This window comes from Eurytemora carolleeae, unplaced genomic scaffold, assembly GCF_000591075.1.
Source record: "Eurytemora carolleeae unplaced genomic scaffold, Eaff_2.0 scaffold484, whole genome shotgun sequence".
Lineage (NCBI taxonomy): Eukaryota > Metazoa > Arthropoda > Copepoda > Calanoida > Temoridae > Eurytemora > Eurytemora carolleeae.
The window spans coordinates 173,776-198,328 of record NW_019396528.1 but is presented as its reverse complement, the minus strand read 5'-3'; the positions used below and the strand labels follow the sequence as shown (position 1 = coordinate 198,328).

At 33.4% G+C, this 24,553-nt stretch overlaps 2 protein-coding genes and 1 long non-coding RNA gene across 3 annotated transcripts in view; 2 read left to right on the top strand and 1 right to left on the bottom strand.

The window, feature by feature from the left end:
* Window positions 1-1,542: 1,542 nt before the first annotated feature.
* LOC111704912 (uncharacterized) lies at window positions 1,543-3,717 on the top strand. Its single transcript, XR_002765904.1, has 3 exons — window positions 1,543-2,385; window positions 2,823-2,911; window positions 3,676-3,717. It is a non-coding gene; the product is annotated as an uncharacterized LOC111704912 (long non-coding RNA).
* Window positions 3,718-4,214: 497 nt separating this feature from the next.
* Window positions 4,215-13,642, top strand: LOC111704911 (uncharacterized). The gene is made up of 8 exons (XM_023477301.1): window positions 4,215-4,284; window positions 6,455-6,531; window positions 9,960-10,042; window positions 10,105-10,147; window positions 10,509-10,602; window positions 12,788-12,842; window positions 12,957-12,999; window positions 13,448-13,642. Exons 3-8 carry the CDS (start codon window positions 9,964-9,966, stop codon window positions 13,560-13,562), a joined length of 429 nt encoding a protein of 142 aa, XP_023333069.1. The 5' UTR covers window positions 4,215-4,284; window positions 6,455-6,531; window positions 9,960-9,963; the 3' UTR covers window positions 13,563-13,642.
* A 555-nt stretch (window positions 13,643-14,197) lies between these two features.
* The window catches only part of LOC111704902 (serine-rich adhesin for platelets-like), a 55,048-nt gene continuing 44,692 nt past the window's right edge, over window positions 14,198-24,553 (bottom strand). The window contains 5 exon segments of the mRNA XM_023477290.1: window positions 14,198-15,165; window positions 15,562-15,653; window positions 16,224-17,063; window positions 17,149-17,208; window positions 20,039-24,176. Coding sequence (XP_023333058.1) covers window positions 15,045-15,165; window positions 15,562-15,653; window positions 16,224-17,063; window positions 17,149-17,208; window positions 20,039-24,176 — 5,251 coding nt within the window. The 3' untranslated portion in view covers window positions 14,198-15,044.

Below are 24,553 nucleotides of genomic sequence, written 5' to 3'. Positions count from 1 at the left end.
CAACAAGCTATTTGTCGATACGAAATGATTGGGATGATCCGCTCCAAATGTCACACAAGGACACAAGCCTAGCTATCAAGCTATAGAATGATCCCCTAATGATTGGGGATAATCCGACCAGCTTTTCAAAACAGGGTTTAAGTCTAGATATCGACAAGCCAGATATTGATCCCAAATTAATGGGGATGATCCACCTGAATACAAGCTTCAGGGTTTCAGGTCTACTCTCACACAGTAAACAGTACAGAGTTACTCTCTAGAACTAACTTTATTTTATATCTTATGTCTCAAAGTTAACAGGAAATAGGAATTGAATTGATGTAGCTACAATTCCTATGATGTTATCTATATTACATATAATTAGGACCATCATATTATGTACTTAACGCACAGTTAAAGTTTAATGTATATATATTTATAAGATTAGACAGAGTAGATATAATGCAGTAAAGCTATCTCCTCACATTTTTTATAGTGCAATTTAAGTTTGTTACATGATTTAAACTAATCATGTAAAGAATTCAATTGAAAGGCAGTTTCCAACATTAAATCATTTATAATGTACAATGTACTGCAAGTTTACAAAATATCAAAACTGACCGTTATTAATCCTTCATTTTTTTTTGCGTGCTGGCGCCATGTGCGCAGTATCCTTATCTTTATGGTACCGTACCGTACTCTCTCTGACTTTGTGTTAGTATCCTCATCTCTTGCCTCGGGTTTCTCGTCATTAATCCCCGTTCTGTCTTGTCCTTATCTTGCCCAAATAGGTATTTTTCTTGTTCTAGATCTTGGTGTTTCTCCTGGTCTTGATGTTTCTCTTGATCTTGAGTCCAGTCGTTTTTCTTTATATTTGATATTTTACTATTTGACTCCTTAGCTGTTCCTACTGTATCCCTTTCTAGATCTGTTTCTCTGTGATATTTAGGGGTTGGCTCTATCCCTGAGAAGTTAAAAAAGTTTTCACGAACATATCTTCTTACTTTCTTCTGTGGAACAAGTTTCGCCTCCATAGCTTGTATATCTAGCTTTATTTGCTCCATTCTCTGCATAATGGGTTGTAATTGTAACTCTGCCTTTGATTTTTGTTTCTGTTAATGTTGTATCTAGTATCTACATTCTCCTATTCCTTTGGTTTCACGACTTGGCTGTTGCCTGATAACTACTAATCTTTCTTGTGCAATATTTGTTCTTGACTTGAATCTTGTTTTCTTTCTCCTTGAAACATCATGAAGCTCTCGGCAATGATTCTAAAATCTTCATAATTCTGTTAATTTTTCTCTTTTTGTTTCTTCACGCATGCATCTTGGATGTTATCTATCTGATAAACTACGACTAAGATAACTTATCGCACAGTTAAAGTTTAATGTACATATTTATAAGATTAGAGAGAATAGATATAATGCAGTTAAGCTATCTCCCCACATGTTTTATAGCGTAATTTAAGTTTGTTGCATGATTTAAGCTAATCATGTTAAGTATTCAATTTTAACGCAGTTTCAATGAATAATGTCATTATGTCTAAGTTTCTAACATTAAATCATTAATAATGTACTTCAGTTTACAGAATATCATGCTTACACGATTTTTGCTACATCCATTCTACTCTCTATTCTTCCTTCTGCCTATTTATTCTACTCTCCATTCCTCCTTCTCCCAATTTATTCCACTCTTCATTCCTCCATCTCCCTATACATTCTACTCTCCATTCTTCCTTCTCCCTTTCGGTCATACTTCATACTCCCTTCTTTCTGTCCGTCCTGTGTTTCCCTGTATTCCCTGTTCACCAATAATTTGTATAGATTTCCGTTTATTCTTTGTTCAGTCCCTGGGTAGTTTTGCTGATACTTCCAACAGTAGGAAGATCTATCTAACAGTAGGAAAATACTTTTAGCAGTAGGAAGTAAAACAAGAAGATATATCTAACAGTAGGAAAATACTTTTAGCAGTAGGAAGTAAAACAAGAAGATGCTTCTAACAGTAGGAAATACTTTTAGCAGTAGGAAATACTTTTAGCAGTAGGAAGTAAAACAAAAAGATCTATCTAACAGTAGGAAAATACTTTTAGCAGTAGGAAGTAAAACAAGAAGATACATCTGACAGTAGGAAAATAATTTTAGCAGTAGGAAGTAAAACAAGAAGATACATCTGACAGTAGGAAAATAATTTTAGCAGTAGGAAGTAAAACAAGAAGATACATCTAACAGTAGGAAAATACTTTTAGCAGTAGGAAGTAAAACAAGAAGATATATCTACCGGAGATTTCAGTGGTTTAACTGGAGCTCCTGAAGTGTTGGGAAAATGGATGATTTAGTCCGGATATGTGCTACTTATGAAGATTATTTGGATACACAGTTAAATCAAGAAGATCTATTCTATCTTCAGGTTTAGTACATGAGAAAATATATAAGATATTAAAATTTAATTTTCTAATTCCTATATCTTTGCAACCTCTTTACACCAATTGAAATTTTAAAGTTGTAATTTTTTTAAACAGATTTCAATTGGTAATAGCCAGAATCATAGTTGTAACTTTTAAAAGCCCACTGCGCATGAAATTGTGGAATTGTGCAGTGTAAATAGACCCATTCCACAAAGTTAGTGATTTAGTGATATAGTTCTAGTAAACCTTTTGCTGTGTAAAAATCTTAAAATTTAATTGCTATAATATCGCCTCCCTATTTCATTGTTTTCTGGTTATTACTGAAGTAAGCGTTTCCGCAGAAATTGCCAATAATGCGATTCAAGAAAATAAGTCTAACGGTTTTTGAAGTCCGATGTAAACCCTGGTCTTCTGAACTCTAAAATAAAGTTGATGTTAGGATGTTGAGAGTGCCAGATTAATTCTGCTTCTAGGATACAGATCAAGCATTCTTACAATTTCTAGGGAAGAATTCATGATGCAGAAAAGGTAAAAATTATGATTTAAGACGACATTTAAACTTGCCCTTTTTAGTGATTACAGTTCTAAATCTGCAATAAACATCCCCCAAAGATTTCTTAGCATGTAGAAACAAAACTCAGTGAAGAAATGTGCCGCTATAGATGTGTTTGATGTTTTATCATTCTGAACAGCCAAGGAAAGGTTCCGGTAGGCCCAGGAAAGGTTCCGGTAGGCCCAGGAAAGGTTCCAGTAGGAACAGGAAAGGTTCTGGTAGGCCTAGGAATGATTTCGGTAGGCCCAGGAAAGGTTCCGGTAGGCCCAGGAAAGGTTTTGGTAGGCCCAGGAAAGGTTCCGGTAAGCCAATGAAAGGTTCCGGTAGGCCCAGGAAAGTTTCCGGTAGGCCCAGGAAAGGTTCCGGTAGGCACAGGAACCAAATTGCTTCGAAAGAATATGGAAACCCTTATTAAAAGTTGGTGCTGAAAACCATTCAGTTTTTATAATATTGAAATTTGAATCTTTGATTTAATATATTGCTATGGAATATAAGATACCCTATGGGACTTTGATGGCAAATCATGGGAGCAAGCGACAACTCTAAGAGGTTAAGATAAAAAATGTTGTCACCAACTCTATGAATGATGCATGGTTTAAAACTAAGCTTGAAACTTGAAATTCGCGAATTTAAATCAAAATTTTCTCTCAGAAATTTATATCTTATATATATTCTTGCAGACAATTATTTTGCTTGTCAGCAAAAATTACATTTTTAAAAGATTTTTTTTTGTTTTTAGATTAATTTCTGGAGAATTGAGAAATTCCTCTGTAGAAAAGGAAAACAATTCAAGAAATTTACAATTAAAGTCTTATTTTATTATTATTATAGATTTATGTATAGTAATACCAATAAAATTGTGTAATAGGAAGACGACTTTAAGACTATCAGACTATGATTTCTAATAGTCAAATGAACATGAAACACAAGAATTATGCACTGTAAACATATCATTCAAAATTTGCTTTTCAGGCAATTGTTAAAACTATTTGCTTTATGGTTACATATTAATCAAAATAGGAATGCTTAAATGTCGTCTTTCTATTCCACAGTTTAATTGGTCTCACCGAAATAAATAACATCATGTTCCAAAGGATTAAGTTTAAGCGCATTGATTCTGAAAAGTTGTTTTTCTAGGCTCATTGTTTTGCGGGTAACCCAGTATTGCAAAAAATAGCATGCAAAATTAAAATCAGGACTGCGAACCTTTGTTTTTTTCTTCCTCTTTTCAATTTCTTTGATTTGGAATCTGTTTGGTCGGATGAAGGATACAAACAACAAAAAAACAAACAAACGAAACAAGAACATTGGGACAAACACTAAACCTATTGATAAAGAAATAATTCAGGTAAGGTGAACAAATTAATTTGTTGCCTTCAAATTTGGATTCATTTTTTTACATCCTGATATTGTTAAAATATTGCATTTCATGTAGGAATTGTTTGTTAAAATTTAAAAAGAGAACAGCTATGATGGATCATAATAAATTATTAATTGGCAATATTTCATTTTTACCAGTTATTTCAAGTAAAGACTTTAATATTTCAAATTTTTGAGGATTATTGAGAGTAAAATTTACAATTTAAAATTTTCTCCAAATAAAAATAAACTAGAAAAGCTTAAATAACATTTGAAAATCTAGCTGGATGGTTCTGGTTTAATCTAGCTGGATAGTTCTGGTTTAACCATTTTTTGACTGCAGAAACAAAATTATCTGGTTGTTTTTAAGGTTGACTAAAATTCTTTCTACAATTCGTTCTTATTCTCCCTTTTCCATTTTCGACCCGACCCCACCCGATGTTTTCTTTACTTTTTAACTATTTCAATATATAACAATATTTTTAAACTGTCTATGTGACAATTTTGGTAAAAATAAACTAAAATTAATTTCCAAATCCGTGTTTTTCTGTCTGCAAATTATATATTTTGTCTGCAAATTATATATTTTGTCTGCAAATTATATTTTTTGTCTGCAAATTATATTTTCTGTCTGCAAATTATATTTTCTGTCTGCAAATTATATTATCTGTCTGCAAGTTATATTTTCTGTCTGCAAATTATATTTTCTGTCTGCAAATTATGTCTGCAAATTATATTTTCTGTCTGCAAATTATATTTTCTGTCTGCAAGTTATATTATTATATTTTCTGTCTGCAAATTATATTATCTGTCTGCAAGTTATATTTTCTGTCTGCAAATTATATTATCTGTCTGCAAATTATATTTTCTGTCTGCAAATTATATTTTCTGTCTGCAAATTATATTTTCTGCAAATTAAAGCTCAAAATATCAAATGTCTACGACGTTGGGTTACAAAGAGACTTTAATGCTAGAGCCTTGTTAAAACAAATTCCAAATATAAGGAAGACGATTTTTCCGACTCAAATGCCGTAGCCTTTTCTCAAGATGCGTGTGTACACAAGATCCATTTCTGCCATGAAGTAAACACATGTAACCCTTGCTCCTTCTTTCCCCGCCTCACTCCTCTATAACACATCCCAGTCAGTCAAGTTAGGAGAGTTGGGCTGGTAACAGCTCCGACACAGGGAGCCTTTTGACTCCTTCATGCTGACGATGCAGATACTGAGCTAGCAGCAGTACTCCTTCATGCTGACGATGCAGATACTGAGCTAGCAGCAGTAGTGCTTATACCTCTGATCTCCCTATTAACTTCTTGAGAAGCTTACTTAGGAAACTTGTGCACCGCTCTGACCGAAGTTTCCGCTATCTCGAGTTGCATTGCCTTAGTTCCATTGATAAGCTCTGTTGCCCCAGTTCCTGTTGATATGCTCCACCATCATGAAGCTCTACAACACTCCCATGAAGTACCATCAAATATCCATCATTAATTCCTTTGTTAATTTCAAAATCAACCAATTTTAACTCCGCCTTAAATGCAAATATTTCAAAACTTTCGTTTTAAATAAATGTTAGAAATATCCATTTTAGATCTCTTTATTTTATTATAGTGACTTTTAAAGTCAACAAGCCTGTACTAACAATTAATTCCTTTAAAGTAGGGTTTCCAGCGAAATTTTCGTTCGTATTTTGCTAACTTTTTCGCGAAATTTCACATTTTCGCGAAAATGGAGAGAACGAAAAAATGCGAAAACAATTTTCGAAAAATTATTTCACGATAAAAAACAAAAACTATATTTGTAAAAACAATTAATTAAGCAAAAAACTTGTGTAATTCTCTGATCTGAGAGCTCAGCATTAGAAGTTTTATTATATCATGATTATTAATTTCTCTTCTAAAACATATGCATTTATTATTTCGCGAAAATTTTGCAATTTTTCGCGAAACAGATTAAACCGAAATTTAGCGAACGAACGAGATGCGAAAAAATGCAACATTTTTGAGAAACTATTTCCCCATTTCGTTAGACACCCTTCTTTAAACATCTATAAAAATGGCAAACCATAATTTGAAAACCCCACGACTGATAGTATTCGGTGAATGATAAAGAAATAAAATGCCACTACTTTGAACAAAGGCGATAATTTGTATTGTATAGGACGGTTGCCTGGTTAGTGATTGGCAGGAGAGTCCAGATCAAGTTATAGAGAGAGAACTATTTACTGCAATCATCAAGTATATAAATAAATTAAAGGGATTAAAATAAAAATAGATTTTAACTTTTAACCCTTTTTTTGTTTCCATTTTGCCGGCATTGTTTTTAAAGTTATAAAAATATATAGCTATTCCATTTTAGAATGTAAAAAATGTATCTACTGTCTTTCTACTGTCTATCTACTGTTCATATACCTACAGTGATAACCAGAAAACTCTGAAATACGACGACGACTTTTATAATTGAGTTTTTACTTTAAAAAGACATATGGGTATGATACACAGCAATTGTGCAGTGTAAACAGACCCATTTCACTAAATTAGTGAATTGATAAATGTCTAGTAAAACTATTTTTTTTGTAACACTAAACACACTTCACAAATACTGAAACTTAACATTGCGTAATACTGAGGAATATGAAGATGACTGTTAGACTCGAATTATGATATCAAATAGTTAAATTAAAAAAAACAGTAATTGTGCACTGTGCAGTGTACACAGACTAATTTACATAATAAACTGATTTTCAAGCAATGTATAAAACTAACAGCTTGCGAACCCAGCGCTCCCTAAGTTACTAAAAGTTACTTCCGCCATTTACCCGCACTTGAACGATTTTACCAGGAAACTAACTTTTGGCTATTCAAGTCAGTATATATATATATAGGCGGATGAGAGAACGAGATAGGATTGAAATATCTTCTCTACAGTATATATATATATAGGAGGATGAGAGAACGAGATACGATTAAAATACCTTCTCTACAGTATATATAGGCGTATGACAGAACGAGATTCGATTGAAATACCTTCTCTACAATATATATAAATATATATATAGGAGGATGAGAGAACGAGATACGATTGAAATACCTTCTTTACAGTATATATATAGGCGGATGAGAGAACGAGATACCTTCTCTACAGTATATATATATATATAGGAGGATGAGAGAACGAGATAGGATTGAAATACCTTCCCTACAGTATATATATATAGGAGGATGAGAGAACGAGATAGGATTGAAATATCTTCTCTACAGTATATATATATATAGGAGGATGAGAGAACGAGAAAGGATTGAAATATCTTCTCTACAGTATATATATAGGCGGATGAGAGTTTCTCTACAGTATATATATAGGAGGATAAGAGAACGAGATAGGATTGAAATATCTTCTCTACAGTATATATATAGGCGGATGAGAGAACGAGATACGATTGAAATATCTTCTTTACAGTATGTATATAGGCAGATGAGAGAACGAGATAGGATTGAAATACCTCCTCTACAGTATATATATATATAGGAGGATGAGAGAACGAGATACGATTGAAATACCTTCTCTACAGTATAAATATAGGCGGATAAGAGAACGAGATAGGATTGAAATACCTTCTCTACAGTATATCTATAGGCGGATGAGAAAACGCGATACGATTGAAATATCTTCTCTACAGTATATATATAGGCAGTTGAGAGAACGAGATAGGATTGAAATACCTTCCCTACAGTATATATATATAGGTGGATGAGAGAACGAGATAGGATTGAAATATCTTCTCTACAATGTATATATATATAGGAGGATGAGAGAACGAGATAGGATTGAAATATCTTCTCTACAGTATATATATATAGGCGGATGAGAGAACGAGATGAAAGAACGAGATATGATTGAAATATCTTCTCTACAGTATATATATATAGGCGTATGAAAGAACGAGATATGATTGAAATATCTTCTCTACAGTATATATATAGTATATATATGTAGGCGGATGACAGAACGAGATTCGATTGAAATATCTTCTCTACAATATATATAAATATATATATAGGAGGATGAGAGAACGAGATACGATTGAAATACCTTCTCTACAGTATATATATATATAGGCGTATGAAAGAACGAGATACGATTGAAATATCTTCTCTACAGTATATATATATAGGCGTATGAAAGAACGAGATATGATTGAAATACCTTCTCTACAGTATATATATATATAGGAGGATGAAAAAACGAGATAGGATTGAAATACCTTCTCTACAGTATATATATATATAGGCGGATGAGAGAACGAGATAGGATTGAAATATCTTCTCTACAGTATATATATATAGGCGGATGAGAGTGGATTGAAATACCTTCTCTACAGTATATATATATAGGAGGATGAGAGAACGAGATAGGATTGAAATATCTTCTCTACAGTATATATATATAGGCGGATGAGAGGACGAGATACGATTGAAATATCTTCTCTACAGTATATATAGGCAGATGAGAGAACGAGATAGGATTGAAATACCTCCTCTACAGTATATATATATATATATAGGCGGATGAGAGAACGAGATAGGATTGAAATACCTTCTCTACAGTATATATATAGGCGGATGAGAGAACGAGATAGGATTGAAATACCTTCTCTACAGTATATATATATATAGGCGGATGAGAGAACGAGATACGATTGAAATATCTTCTCTACAGTATATATATAGGCAGATGAGAGAACGAGATAGGATTTAAATACCTTCTCTACAGTATATATATATATAGGGGGATGAGAGAACGAGATAGGATTGAAATATCTTCTCTACAGTATATATATATATAGGCGGATGAGAGAACGAGATAGGATTGAAATATCTTCTCTACAGTATATATATATATAGGCGGATGAGAGAACGAGATAAAATTGAAATATCTTCTCTACAGTATATATATATATAGGCGGATGAGAGAACGAGATAGGATTGAAATATCTTCTCTACAGTATATATATATAGGCGGATGAGAGAACGAGATAGGATTAAAATACCTTCTCTACAGTATATATATAGGCGGATGAGAGAACGAGATACAATTGAAATATCTTCTCTACAGTATATATAGGCAGATGAGAGAACGAGATAGAATTGAAATACCTTCTCTACAGTATATATATATATATATAGGAGGATGAGAGAACGAGATACAATTGAAATATCTTCTCTACCGTATATATATATATAGGAGGATGAGAGAACGAGATACGATTAAAATACCTTCTCTACAGTATATATATAGGAGGATGAGAGAACGAGATTCGATTGAAATATCTTCTCTACAGTATATATATATAGGAGGATGAGAGAACGAGATAGGATTGAAATATCTTCTCTACAGTATATATATATAGGCGTATGAAAAGTATATATATATATAGGCGGATGAGAGAACGAGATACGATTGAAATATCTTCTCTACAGTATATATATAGGAGGATGAGAGAACGAGATACAATTGAAATACCTTCTCTACAGTATATATATATAGGCGGATGAGGGAACGAGATACTTTTGAAATATCTTCTCTACAGGATATATATATATATATAGGAGGATGAGAGATCGAGATACAATTGAAATACCTTCTCTACAGTATATATATATAGGCGGATGAGAGAACGAGATACGATTGAAATAACGAATTTGATTTTTGTTCTGGGAACAAACTCAAGAAAACAAGAAATTATAGGTAACCAAAAAAACCTTGAATAATAAAGATTGATTAAAAATAAAAATTTGTTTTTAATCCAGGATTCTTGGATTTGAATGATAGATTAAAGAATGTGACGTCAAGGTAAGGAAACCAAGATTTATCAACTTTATTTGTTATTGAAAGGGAAATATTATTTTAATTATATAGTAAAATTTAAATCCTTAAAGGGGTTGTTTGCTCCTCATAATATGCAAGTTTTGGATTAGGAATACAATTTCAATAAAATTTCAAATACTTTCTGCAAACACTGTGTGCTTGTGATTTTTGTGGATTTTATCGAAAATTTGGACCTCTGACAGTAAATTTGGCTGGGGACTCAATATAATCATAGGTAATAGTTAACCTTTGATTGGTAGTGTTGGTTATAGGTATGAGCTTACCCCTGATTAGTTGTATTGTATATAGGTATGAGTTGACCCCTGATTAGTAGTATTGTATATAGGTATGAGTTGACCCCTGACTGGCTGCTACCTACTAGGATTGATCTAACCTACTTAAACCTGGCAACAAGAAAGTCTGCATTCAACAGAACAAAGGTAAAAAAGAGTGATATATACTTTGGAGAAAAAAACTCAGCGGGAGCGGTTGAACGAGCGGTTGAGATCTAGCATAGACTCTACGCTGTTCAGAATTAAAAATTAATAAGAAATTTACAATTTGTTCAACCGCTAAATCGCACTTTTTCGTTCACATTTTCAACAAATGAAATATAATTTTTCCTTAATAACGTTTTTGCTTTCAACCGCTTGTTTTCAGATTTTTTAGCAGCTTTTTAACTTTCAAATGTTTTCAGATTTTTCAGCAACTTTTCTGATTTCAACCACTGGTTTAAAGATTTTTCAGCAACTTTTTTGCTTACAACCACCGGTTTTTAACATTTTTCAGCAACTTTTTTGCTTTCAACCGCTGGTTTAAAGATTTTTCAGCAACTTTTTTGCTTAGAACCGCCGGTTTTCAGATTTTTCGGCAACTTTTTTAATTTCAAGCACTGGTTTAAAGATTTTTCAGCAACTTTTTTGCTTTTAACCGCTGGTTTAAAGATTTTCAGCAAATTTTTAACTTTCAACCGCTGATTTTAAGGTTTTTCAGCAACTTTTTTGCTTTCAACCGCTGGTTTTAAGATTTTTCTGAACTTTTTTACTTTCAACCACTGGTTTCAAGATTCGTCAGCAACTTTTTGCTTACAACCGTTTTCAAATTTATCAGCAACTCTTTTTGCTTTCAACCGCTGGTTCAAAGATTGTTCAGCAATGTTTTAGCTTACAACCGCCGGTTTTCAGATTTTTCAGCAACTTTTTTGCTTTCAACCACTGGTTTAAAGATATTTCAGCAACTTTTTTACTTACAACCGTTTTCAGATATTTCAGTAACTTTTTTGCTTTCAATCGCTGGTTTAAAGATTTTTCAGCAACTTACTAATTTTCGACCGCTGATTTTAAGATTTTCAGCAACTTTTTTGCTTTTAACCGCTGGTTTTCAGATTTTTCAGAACTTTTTTACTTTCAACTGCTGGTTTCAAGATTTTTCAGCAACTTTTTTTATGAAAAACTGTTTTCCAGTGGTTAAAGCAACCCAGTGGTTGAAAGCAAAAAAGTTGCTGAAAAATCTTAAACCCATCGGTTGAAAGCAAAAAAGTTGTAAACAAATTTTAAAACCAGTTGTTAAAAGAAAACATTATTTATGAAAAACTGTTTTCCAGTGGTTAAAGCAACCCAGCGGTTGAAAGCAAAAATGTTGCTGAAGAATCTTAAACCCAGCGGTTGAAAGCAAAAAAATTGCTGAAAAATCTTTAAACCAGCGGTTTAAAGAAAAAAGGTGTTGAAAAATCTTAGAACCGGTTTTTAAAAGAAAACGTTTTTCATTAAAAACTGTTTTCCAGTGTATAAAAGCATCCCAGAGGTTTAAAGCAAAAAAGTTGCTGAAAAATCTTAAACCCAGTGGTTGAAAGCAAAAAAGTTGTTAAAAAATCTTAAAACCAGTTGTTAAAAGAAAAAAACATTATTTGGAAAACTGTTTTCCACTGGTTAAAGCAACCCAGCTTTAAAGGAAGAAAGTTGCTGAAAAGTCTTAAACCCAGCGGTTAAAAGCAAAAAAGTTGTTAAAAAATCTTAAAACCAGTTGTTAAAAGAAAAAAAAAATTATGAAAAACTGTTTTCCAGTGGTTAAAACAGGCCAGCGGTTGAAAGCAAAAAAGTTGCTGAAAAATCTTAAACCCAGCGGTTGAAAGCAAAAGTTGTTAAGAAAAATCTTAAAACCAGTTGTTAAAAGAAAATTTTTTTATGAAAAACTGTTTTCTAGTGGTTAAAGCAACCCAGTGGTTGAAAGCAAAAAAGTTGCTGAAAAATCTGAAACCCAGCGGTTGAAAGCAAAAAAGTTGCTGAAAAATCTTAAACCCAGCGGTTGAAAGCAAAAAAGTTGCTGAAAAATTTTAAAACCAGTGGTGGAAAGAAAACGTCTTTCATGAAAAATTATTTTCCATGGTGGTTATAAGCAACCCAGTGCAAGTTGTTAAAAGGAAAAAAGTTGCTGAAAAATCTTGAACCCAGCGGTTGAAAGCAAAAAACGCTTTTTTATTCTAAACTGTGTAGAGTCTAGGCTAGATCTCAACCGCTCATTTAACTGCTCCCGCTGAGTTTTTTCTCCAAAGTATATATCATTCGGTAAAAAACTATTTTAAAAACTTTTTTTAAAACTTTCAAAAATGATTTTTGTTTTTGTTAGGAAATTTTCCCTGGTCCTATCAATTCTTCTGGTCTACCAACTTTTCAAATTCAGGGTAGGTTCATTTATTCTACCCCCTGAAGCTTATTTTTTAATTATAGTTAATTGGGGTCGTTGTAAGTCTAATTTAAATTTTCTATTTAAAAAAAGATATTTTGTAAATTTTCAGGAATGCAGGGTACTGTGACAATTTCTGCAGAAAGTATTTTTAGGTACTCATCGAAAAGCTTTCTAGTGAAAGTTTTCACAACGACGTTTTTAACTCTGAACGCAATTACATCTATATTTTCACATATCTAGTTTGTTTTGCGCATTTTTAGATAGAAATATGTTTTTAGCGTAATTTTCGTAATTTGAAGAAACAGATGTTTAAACTTGTTTTGGGAAATCATAAAAACACATTTTTCCTTTAAAAATGACATTGTTGTTTTACATTCATAACGAAAAAATATCCAAGTTGTTCCAGCTTCAATTTGAATTTTTAAACTTTGCTTTTTCAAAAAGATTCAGAAAATGGTGATTATTTAAAAAATATTTTGAAAAAATGAAATTAAAACAATTTTTTTATTTAATACAACTTTGTGATTTGGTAAAAGTCAGCTAAACAAACATTTCTATTTTCAAAACCAGTTTTTGTACTAATTTTAGTATTTGATTAAGTTCTGATATGCGGGATAAGCAGCTACGAAGAGAAGAATTCACCTACAAGCAACATCCTATCTATGCTAAAATAATTTTCTATGATGTAATTCCCTTCAGGATAAAATCAGCCTAAAATAAACTTAAATGTTTTTGATAAACGCGAAAACTTCAAATATGACTTTGAAAATTACCAAAGAATTGAAATCAAATTTTCTATTTCCTATAACTCTGCAAGCTTTTAATGTAAACCTTTGATTTTTCAAACTTAGATTATTTGATCCAACAGAATTATTATAAATTAGAGTGTGTGGTAAAAACTCAATTTCTTTCCTGAGAAACGGTGTTGTTTATTTGAATCTTACTTTGAAATAAAATAGAAAGGGATTTACAGTGTAATTTCCAGTTTCCATGTACGTACTTGAAGAGTGGTAAGTTTGCTTAATTTCCAGTTTCTATGTACGTATTTAAAGAGTGGTAAGTTTGATTAATTTCCAGTTTCCATGTACGTATTTGAAGAGTGGTAAATTTGATTAATTTCCAGTTTCCATGTACGTATTTGAAGAGTGGTAAGTTTGATTAATTTCCAGTTTCCATGTACGTATTTGAAGAATGGTAAGTTTGATTCACAACGGAACTCTGTTAACCTTCTTGTCCTTTCAGAAAGAAAGTTAAACTGAGATTCAAGGGTCAGATAAAAGTGCACTAATACCTTTATTAAGATATATTTTTTAACTTGGATTACTAATATTTATGAAAGTAATGAAAATAAACATTGACTAGATTTATTTTTAAAATAATTCTGTTTAATAATGAGAGATATTTCAGACATCACAACAATACATAGAGGAAATTTGATACAGATTAGGTTTAAAAATATATGCCAAGGATGTAAATAAATCCGGTATAATATAGAACATACATGTTACCGAAAAATTAAGAGAGTATTGATTGATGATTGGTCAAAACCTTTTTTTGAAATTTTATGACAAAATTTTCTTAACAAACCCGAATTTTAAACAATTTGTAAACCCGATTTTTTATTTACATCGTTGAAAAGGTTTTGTATTTTAAAGATTTTTAAAAGTACAATAATACAGTTGTACAGCACATGCAGTACATAAACAATAAGGAGCTTTATAAACAATATAATAACACAATATGGAAATTTACTTTTAATATGAAAAGTTTTCATTCACCCTGTCCAATGATTAAAATTAACAATTTTGATGAGTTTTTTTTTTGTTCCCTCTGTTACAAAATTAAGGTAATTATACTTTTGTACATAATAAAGACCAGTGCAGTTGGGGTTAAAATTAACCAAACATGGCACTAATTTATAAAGAGAGGGGGGGGGTACTTGGTCAAATTATAAGGTATGATTTTAGGCAAAATTAATTACTATTTGATTCAATTTATAAGATTGTTAGTTTTTAAGAAAAATCTAAACTTCACGTTTAGTCGTGTCTTTGTCTTGAAGAAAATTGTAGCAGACATGTACTATGCAGGGTAGACTGTACCAGTGGACAGTGTACACTCTACGCTATGCACTGTGCACTGTCCCAACGAACAGTGTACAACGCAGCAGAATTGTACATACATGTTTTTGCACATTCGTTTAACCAGATTTTGATGAGCAGACTATCTCTGAAACCCAGTTACATCTTCCTCCAACTGGATCAAAAGCTAGATAACTTGGACACTTGTACACGGAACCTACTATTCCTGTACCAGGGTTTCTGTACATAGATATACTTGTACATAAAGTTCACACCAAACTCATAATAATGTTATGAAATATAGAGATACAGGGTGTTCCACAAAACATGACAGTATAGAGACGACTTGAATTTCAACGATCTTTGTAATAATTTGCGGCATTCATTCGTCAACATAATTTTAGAAGCAAAATTCTCGAATTTGTAATTACAAAGTACTTCTATTGCTAGCGTTTTCAAAATTTGGTCTGTCTTTTTAGTGCTTTCAATTTTTTATTTCTTTTTCCAATTGGCAATATTGGAACTCCTGTTTCAGGGGTAAATACAAAATAATAAAATAATTTTAAGGGTTGATTTTTCATTTATTTGAGGGGGGGGGGGGTATTGAAACTGAATTTGTTTAGTAATAGTATATCCCTGAAGCAATTAATAAACTGTTTACAGGAGAAAGGATGAGGGAAAACTCCAACATCAAGACAATGTGGAGATCCGTCATCTAGTATTCGAACCTAAATATAAACATGGATTAATTCATCATCTAGTATTCGAACCTAAATATAAACATGGATTAATCCATCATCTAGTATTCGAACCTAAATATAAACATGGATTAATCCATCATCTAGTAATCGAACCTAAATATAAACATCAAGGATATATATAAAATTTACTTCAGTTTTATAAAATTATAATTATTTTAGACTGCAGTTCTCAGAGTTTTAATTAGGACATTTTGTCTATGTTTCAATGGGAATTTTTAAAATATAATGCACCTATTTTTTATATACTTTACTTTTCTGTCAGGCCCAAATTTTGTGTGGGACCTCACATGGTACCAGGGAAGGTTTATGGATGATCAAACTTTCAAAAATTAGCCTCCAACAAAATTATATTTTAAATAAATTTTGAAAATTCACGAAATTTCTTTTGTAAAATCTGCGAACTTTCTTTGTTTTTGTTTTAAAATGTATACAAAAAGAAAATGTTTCAATTGAAATAAAAAGATTAACGCGAGGCGCCCTGAAAGCCTATAATATTAAACTGCAACCCTATGCCTCCTGACCCGAACTCTATTCTACCTTGTTAGATAAAGGAACCAGATCATAATCAGTATTATGGCCAGACTCTTCTCCATCATCTATATAGTCGTAGTAGTACTCATACTCAGACTCTCCTGTACCACCTGGAGTAGGAACTACACGTTCTACATCTCCGAACTCACCCCTAGTTGATCCTCTCAACCTTGGTTTGGATCTTGTGTTGGGTGCTACCGGAGCAAAGGCTGTCTCCTGTACTGGGAATGTATCTAGAGAAGGACGAGGTTCAGCGATATTAAGAACTGGTATCCGAGTAGACGTCTCAGCTCGACTCCTACTTCTTCCACTAGGTATCTCCAGAGCAGGTTCAGGGTTTCTCAAGTTCTCCTGAACCACCCTGAACAAGACTTGCTCTGGGGTAAGCTCCTCCTCCTTCTCTTGTTGACCCAACCTAACCTCGTCCAACCCGTTCGTTGGAATTATCTGAAACCCTTCCAGTCTCCTAGGTTCCTCTCTTCTAGGCTCCGCTTGTCTAGTTTCCTGAGTAGAGGTTTCAACCCTGGAGTCTGGTCTTCTCCTGGCCTGGTTCCTAGAGAAGAATGATCTATCTCTAGATCTAGTTGGAAGCTGGGGGGACTGGGGACCTCGAGATACAGGGGCAGATACTGTAGTCGAGATAACTACAGAGTCTGGAGTATTCTCATCATTATTATCAACATCGACATCATCATTATCTTCATACTCTATACTATTCTCAGTTGGTAATGTTGTCTCTAGGTCTTTAAATGTTGTTGTTTGGATATCTCTGCTCGTAGTTGTTTGTATGTCTGTTTCATCTGGTGTCTGTATGTTGGGCTGTGATGTCGAAATATCTCTGTTTTCCTGAAAATTAATAGTTTATAACAGTAATAATAATAAATATAATAATAATAATTATAATAACAATAATAATAATAACAATACTCACTGTATTACTGGGTAGGGTTGGAAGGAACCCTGACACGTTTTCTTCTTCTTCGTCTGATAACTGAACAGGTTTTATATTAATAATCATTGTAATCTTGTTATCAAAAGAAAGTCCAGCAACAATTTGAATTTTTTAAAAAGTTTTTATTCTTTGTTGCTGAACCTTAAATTATTCAAGTTTATGAAAGGTTCACTTCACTAATTATAATTCTATTATTCAATAAATATTCCAGGGGTTCTTTTTTAAAGCAGTTTTCATTTGTTGAAAAGGGGGGAAAAGTGGAAAATAAAGCTTATCTGTTACAACTAATTTCAATCTTGGTTTCTTTTTAAAAAATAAAGGAGTTGAATTTTTGCCACAAACTCTGATTTTCAAATCTCCATATCTTTACAACCCAATGTTGTAGACCTTAAACTATAAATCCTTTGAAATTTAACAATCTAAGTTTAAAATTTCAAAGGTTTACATCATCATGTTGCAAAGATTAAGGAAAAATAAAATTTGAGTTTGTACTAAAAACTTAATTCTATTCAACTAAACAGTTCGAACTTCGAAACACAACACATCCTTTAAGTTTGCTTGAGATAGATGAACACTCCCTTGAAATATTTATTTGATCTAAAACATGCTGCTCAGATTTATATTGTGCACATGCATAACACTCTCCACTAAGCTCTACATATATATCTTCAGTCAGTGTACTGCAAATCACTGCAGTACACACCGAAAGCTTAATTTAGGGTGGTAAATATTGTAACAACTCTTTATTTCTTTGTAATGATGAAACATCAAAATTATGCCTCCTTAAACATAGTGATAAATGTAGCTCTGAATTATGACCTAAAATTACCAACATGCGTGTAATGCCTTTTATATTTGATTTGCATTTTTAGCATGCAACTTGTATACATATATATATATCGTGATTCGTGATGTAATTCTTTACGGAAAACAAAGTTAGAATTTTAAATGCATACTTTGAAAAAAGTATATTTGAGCAGGATTATCCGTAATTTTCATTTTTCTACAATGATACGTTTTCTACATTAGAATCTATTAGCATTAAACATATGGAACGCATTAAATTTTTGAGCATGTTGATTAAGAATTATACGTGAGTGTGTTATCCTACAACTAAACTATGTATACTGTATAGACCAATATTATACGTCAGTATGTTATCCTACAACTAAACTATGTATACTGTATAGACCAATATTATACGTCAGTATGTTATCCTACAACTAAACTATGTATACTGTATAGACCAATATTATACGTCAGTATATTATCCTACAACTAAACTATGTATACTGTATACGTGAGTATGTTATCCTACAACTAAACTATGCATACTGTATACGTGAGTATGTTATCCTACAACTAAGCTATGTATACTGTATACGTGAGTATGTTATCCTACAACTAAACTATGTATACTGTATAGACCAATATTATACGTGAGTATGTTATCCTACAACTAAACTATGTATACTGTATACGTGAGTATGTTATCCTACAACTAAGCTATGTATACTGTATACGTCAGTGTGTTATCCTACAACTAAACTATGTATACTGTATACGTGAGTCTGTTATCCTACAACTAAGCTATGTATACTGTATACGTGAGTTTGTTATCCTACAACTAAACTATGTATACTGTATACGTCAGTATGTTATCCTACAACTAAACTATGTATACTGTATAGACCAATATTTTCAGAACACCGGAGGTTATATTTACACTACACTTGTCCTAGGACAACCTTTACCATTTTTCTAGGACATATTTTCTATTTTATAAAACCAAAACTTTGTAAACTATATCTTATTTCCTTTCTAACTATCTATAAATCTATACATGCATAAATAAAGATAGTTTTATGTATCTATATATTAATATATCTATTTATCTATCTATCTATGTATCTAACTATAAAGCAATAATCAGAGCAGCTTCTCAGTTTTAATATTTATGAATACAAATTGTTTCGAATTTATCTTTGCGTGTAAGTATTTGAATATTTAGATTTGGCGTACAAAATTTACTAAATACATCTAATATGTAATAACACACGCTATTTAACATAAGATCTTGTTCACATATATGTAAGTAGGCATGCAGTGCATTTCATATCTATATTCATGTTCATGTTCTTAATATCTTTAAAACAGGTAGAGTGGTAACAAGAAAACTGAGGAATTATGAAAGTATTTTTCTTTTCTTTTTAAGTAACTAAATCTCGCTTATAGGATTTAAATTTAAATTTATTTATTTCCTAAATGTGCTCTGAAGTCGAACTTTTGAATCATGCATTGTTTTTACAAAATATGTCGACCTACAGAATAATGTAAAGAATTTATCTCTAAATTACCCACAATAGATATCGAGATCAAACGTTTAAGCTTAACGATACCCCACACAGAAGTTCCCAGCTCTGAACTTTTTGAAATATTCAATAAATATAAAATTAATTTTTTTTACAAATTCTTCGCGATTATTCTGAATGAAAAAAATAAGAAAGACGACAATTATTACAAAGTTCTCTTGGTTACTACTGTGTAATGTAAAAAACATGCATTACTCGGTGTATAGGCATTATCTATGCATGACTAGGCTAGATAATTTATAAAACTAGAAGTGTGAACATGATCCATAATTTAAAAATATTTTTTAACCATTTAATTTTGTATCCGGAGATACTTAATAACTGATCTAATTATATTGTTAGGATAGGGTTTAGATAGGTTAGGAAACCTCGGCTTTTCTATTTAGATGTTAGGATAGGTTGAGGAGAAGGATTTAGGAAGGTTTAGGATTTGGATTCTGGGTTAAGCAGAGCTATAGGGTTTAAGCACTAAGCAGAGTCTGATGAAGGTTTTCTACCTTGTCTCCTGGTAGAACTTGACCTGATCCGGACTCAACCAATTGTTTCAACATTTTACTTCCAAACTCAAGTTTGGGATTAAACTTCTTGAACGGTTTGGTTTTTAATAAAGACTCTTTTTGTGGGACGGAGTTGAATTTTAGATAAATATCAGGTTTCGACGATTTTTCTATGTGTTCAGTTTCCTCTGAATATCTTGAAGGAAAGAGGTTTCGTTCTCCCTTCCCTCCTCTCAATAGGAAAGGTTTAATTCCAGTTGGATTATAGTCCTTATCTTGAATGAGAGAAGTAATCGATGATTCCTCTAGATCCTGAAGTTTCAAAGGATTCTCTGTAAACCCCTGACTCCCCAGGGTGCTGCGTCCGGCTCGTCTTAGAGAAGAAAAACTTGCTTCCGTCACAAAAAGATCATCGTTTTGACGCTTTAATCTTGGATCCTGGTAGTCTTCAGATCTGGAGAAATCTAGGTCAGGTCTCTTGTGAGCTCTAGGTCTAAGTATAGAATGAGGAGTGGGGCGGAAACCTCCTTTTCGTTCTTCTCTAGGCTGATCATTTACCTCATCTATAAACCTGTATTCGTCCTCCTCCGCTTTGTTTAGAGGCATCTCTGTTGACCCCTCTTTAGCTCCGAACTCCCTTGTTTTGTTGAGCTCCTGGAGAAGTTTTTCTCTCAGTTTATTTCTAGTCGCATCTCCGAATTTAGGTGTAAACCCTCTTGTTCCAGAAGTTGATACATCTGAATCCAATTCCTGATCTGTACTAACTACTGTTACAGGACTATCTACTTGCAGTTCCCCTGTATATATATTTTCCACAGCAGTACTAACTACATCCTTTCCAACCTTACCTTTACCTCCGGCAGGCTTTACAACAGGTTCTTCAATATTCTTAAGCTCAGGTTCAACTTCAGGAGGGGTAGTTTCAAGAAGCTCCGGAGCTGCTGTTGATCTCCCTCTTCCTCTCACTTTCAGGTTCTGGTTCAGCCGTTTCCTCCCAGATTTGAATTCAGGAGTAGAATCAAAACTATTAGTCCGGGAAATGAATCTTCTTGGTGAATGAGAAGAAGTTCCAGATGATCTGGGAACTTCAGACAGTTCTGTGTTTTCAGTGTTCTCTGTGGACCCTGAGATAGGCTGTGTTCTTACCCTTGCTCTAAACCTCACAGGAGTACGAATTTCAGATGCTTCATCCTGTCTAGGTTGATCACCAGTCTGAATATTGTTTGCTTGAACTGTACGAAGATTTCCACGAACCTGAGCCCTGGACCTTGACCTTGAAGGTTGGGTTGAAGTTGATATCGTCTCAGATGTAGTAATTGAACTAGAAACTGAAGAACTAGGTTCTGAATCTCTACTCAGGGTAGGTAGAAACACTGTTTGATCTACAGTAGGAAGAAATGCTGGTGCTGTGAATGGAATGGGTTCCATTGTATCAGGAGTAGACTCAACACCTGGAGCAGTAGTTGCATCTTCATCTGTGGTGAGAGTAGATTGAGTGACTAGAACCAGAACCTGAGATAAAGTTGGAGAAGGATCAGTGCTCAGCTCCATCACTGAGTCCTGAGAATCTGAAACCTGAAAGGAAGTTATGGTTGTAATAAGAGAATCAATATCCCCAACATGCATTGTATCTACAGTAGTCTCCTGAACCTCAGTAGTGTCTATGGTCTGGTCAAATATATCAAGAATATCTGTAGAATATAAAATCTCCTCAGTAGTGTCAGTAATACTAGTCTGAGAACTAACTACTGGAGCTGGAGAGGAAGAGGATGAGGAGGAGGAAGGGGACAACTTCGAAGATTGTAATCTTTGCCGAGTTCTAAATCTTGAAATTGCAGAGTTGAACACTGGCGGAGGAGATGTAGAAGAACTCTCTAATCTAGAGAAAACTCTCCGTCTTGCATGTAGAACTCTTCCTGATGTTTCAGCTTCTGTGGATGATTGAACTGTCAATATTTCCTTATCTTCTTCTTCCATATCTTCTTCGTTTAGGTTTTCATCATCTTCATCCTTGGATAGTTCAGCCTGAAGCTTTTCTCTAATCTTGTTACTCACACCAGATTTAGGTTTAAACGCTCTGGGTCTGAGAGTAGCTGAAGATTCATCAATATTCTCATCTTGGTTTAACTGTGCAATCAAGTCTCCGACCGATTGTTTATCTAAATTTCGATCATTGGTGTCATCTTGGGTAAGTTCAGTAATAATAGGTTCAGCTCTCACAGGTTCTGATGTAATCTCTGGACGACTCTTGAATCTGTTGCTAAATAAAGAACTGCGTGACCCTGAAAATGGGGCAGGAAGCCGCTTTGGTCTAGGCTTTTCAACAGGAGAGGAAACAGGAACTTTAAACTCTTGTGGGGTCAGGGAATTCAGAGTGGGACGGATAAAGCTCGGTCTCCGGAGTAGGCTTGTAACAGAACTAGGTTTAGGTTTATCAACTAAATCTTCAATAGTATTTAAATCTGCACTATCTTCCTCTTCATCCACCTCTTCAGTTATATCATTTTCCTTTTCTGTTATATCTTCAGAATTCTCCTTTTCACCTTCTTCTTCTTTCTCTTTTGTTTGAGTTATGCTGTTTCTACTGAAAGGTCTGGGGCGCTTTAAGTTGCTAAGCCTTGATTTAAGATTTTTCAAAAGTTTAGATTTGGTTTCCTCTCTATCAGTAGTTGCTGGTGTTGTATTAGGAGCAGGAGATTCAGTTGATGGTTCGATTAAATTGTCAGGTTCAGTTTCTTCACTTGCTTCAATCAACTCAGTGCTTTCTTCAGTTACTGGAGAACTGTTTTCCCCGCTGGTGGAAAAGGGATTAAATCTGTTTCTGCTGAGCCGTCCAAACAGAGAAGCTCTTGATGTTGCTGTTGATGGAGCTAAGGATGTTGATGTTGAAGAAGATCCAAGAGTAAAAGGAGAGATTGTTGTTGAATTAAAGAATTTGGATATATTTCTTGGATTATGGCTGGAGCTCCGTATTTGGTTAAAAAATGGATGAATAGGTTTGGATAAAGTTTTGTTCTTGATTTCAGGAGACTCGGCATGATGCTGAAGATTAAAAAATCCTGGACGCTTCTCACCAAACCTAGTTCTAGCCGGGAACAGGTTGATTTCAGAAACAGTTTCTTCCTTCTCATCAACTTGCTGGGTTGTTTCTTCTTCCTGTGGAGCAATGAAGGGTATTGTTGCAGTTTCTGAAGATGATTCTGTTGCCGGAGAATATACTTCAGTTACAAGAGTAGCAGCTGTGTCATTATCAAACTTACTCCAGGTACTTTCATCAGTAGGATCAGAGCTTAGAGTTTTGTACTCAATAGAGTCGGAGCTGAGGGTCACACTAGTGGCAGAGTCAGAGACGGATTTGATAACATTGACAACTACAGACCAATTCTCATAATCATACTCATCCGCCTCTGTGTTGGCAGTTTCAGGTGTACTTGTAGATTCAGGAACATTTGATGAACGAGCAAATATTTCTTGTATTTCATCAGGTTGGGAGGAAAATACTGGATCAAGAGTAGGATCGAAAGGATTACTATTGTCTATGGGATCTATAGTATCTAGTGTAATGTCTACAGGATGCAGTGTAGGATCTACTGGTTCTAGGGAAGGATCTACAGGATTCAAGGTTTCAGGAGTAGGATCAGAGCTGACGGATTCTTCAGAGAACGTAGGAATAGTTTGAAGGGCTGTAGAGGAGAGGCGTTGGATTGGATTATCTTGGACAGAATAGGATTCAGGATACACATAGGATATTTCATTCAGGAGTTCAGGATTAGATAGTTCAGGGATAGGAGTGGGAGAGGAAAGGAATGGAGTAGATTGCGAATATGGAGAAGAAGGAGAATAGGATGAGTAGGGAGAAGAGAATGAAGATGAGGAGGAGGAGGAGGAGGAGGGGGAGGATTGGGATGAGAAGAATGAGGGGGAATTACTTGGATAAATAATATTAAGATCTCTTTTCAAACGAGAAAATCTTCTTAGTTTATGAATGTGAAGATCTAGATTATCTAGATCGTCTAGAGCATGCTGACCAACCTGGTTCTCTTCATCTAGACCCTGCTCGGGGTCCAAGTTTAGTTCTCCTAGATCTGTTTCATCAGACCGTGGACTGGTTGCTCGTATTCTATCAACTGTTACATATCTAGAAAAAAAAGTTTTTTTAAAAGAAATTATTTTGTGCCTCAATTAAAACAATTAAACTTTTAGATGAGAAAAAAGTTTTGTTTTTGTTTTGTCATTAGCATTGGTTACCATGCTTCTGTAAGGAAAAAACACTAAAAAATTAATTCAAAATACAGAAAAAATGTTGCTACAAAAACTCAAAATAAAAAAATAATAAAACTATTTGTAAGATTCTAGAAAAAACTAAGAGGAACTATTTATGTCACTATATCGCTAATACTAAACTAATTTTAAATAAAAGTATTATTATCATTAAGTAACCCTTCAATTAAAAGTATCTTTAATTGCGGGTGTAAAGGAAAATATATTCATAGAGCACAATTGTGAAAGAAATTG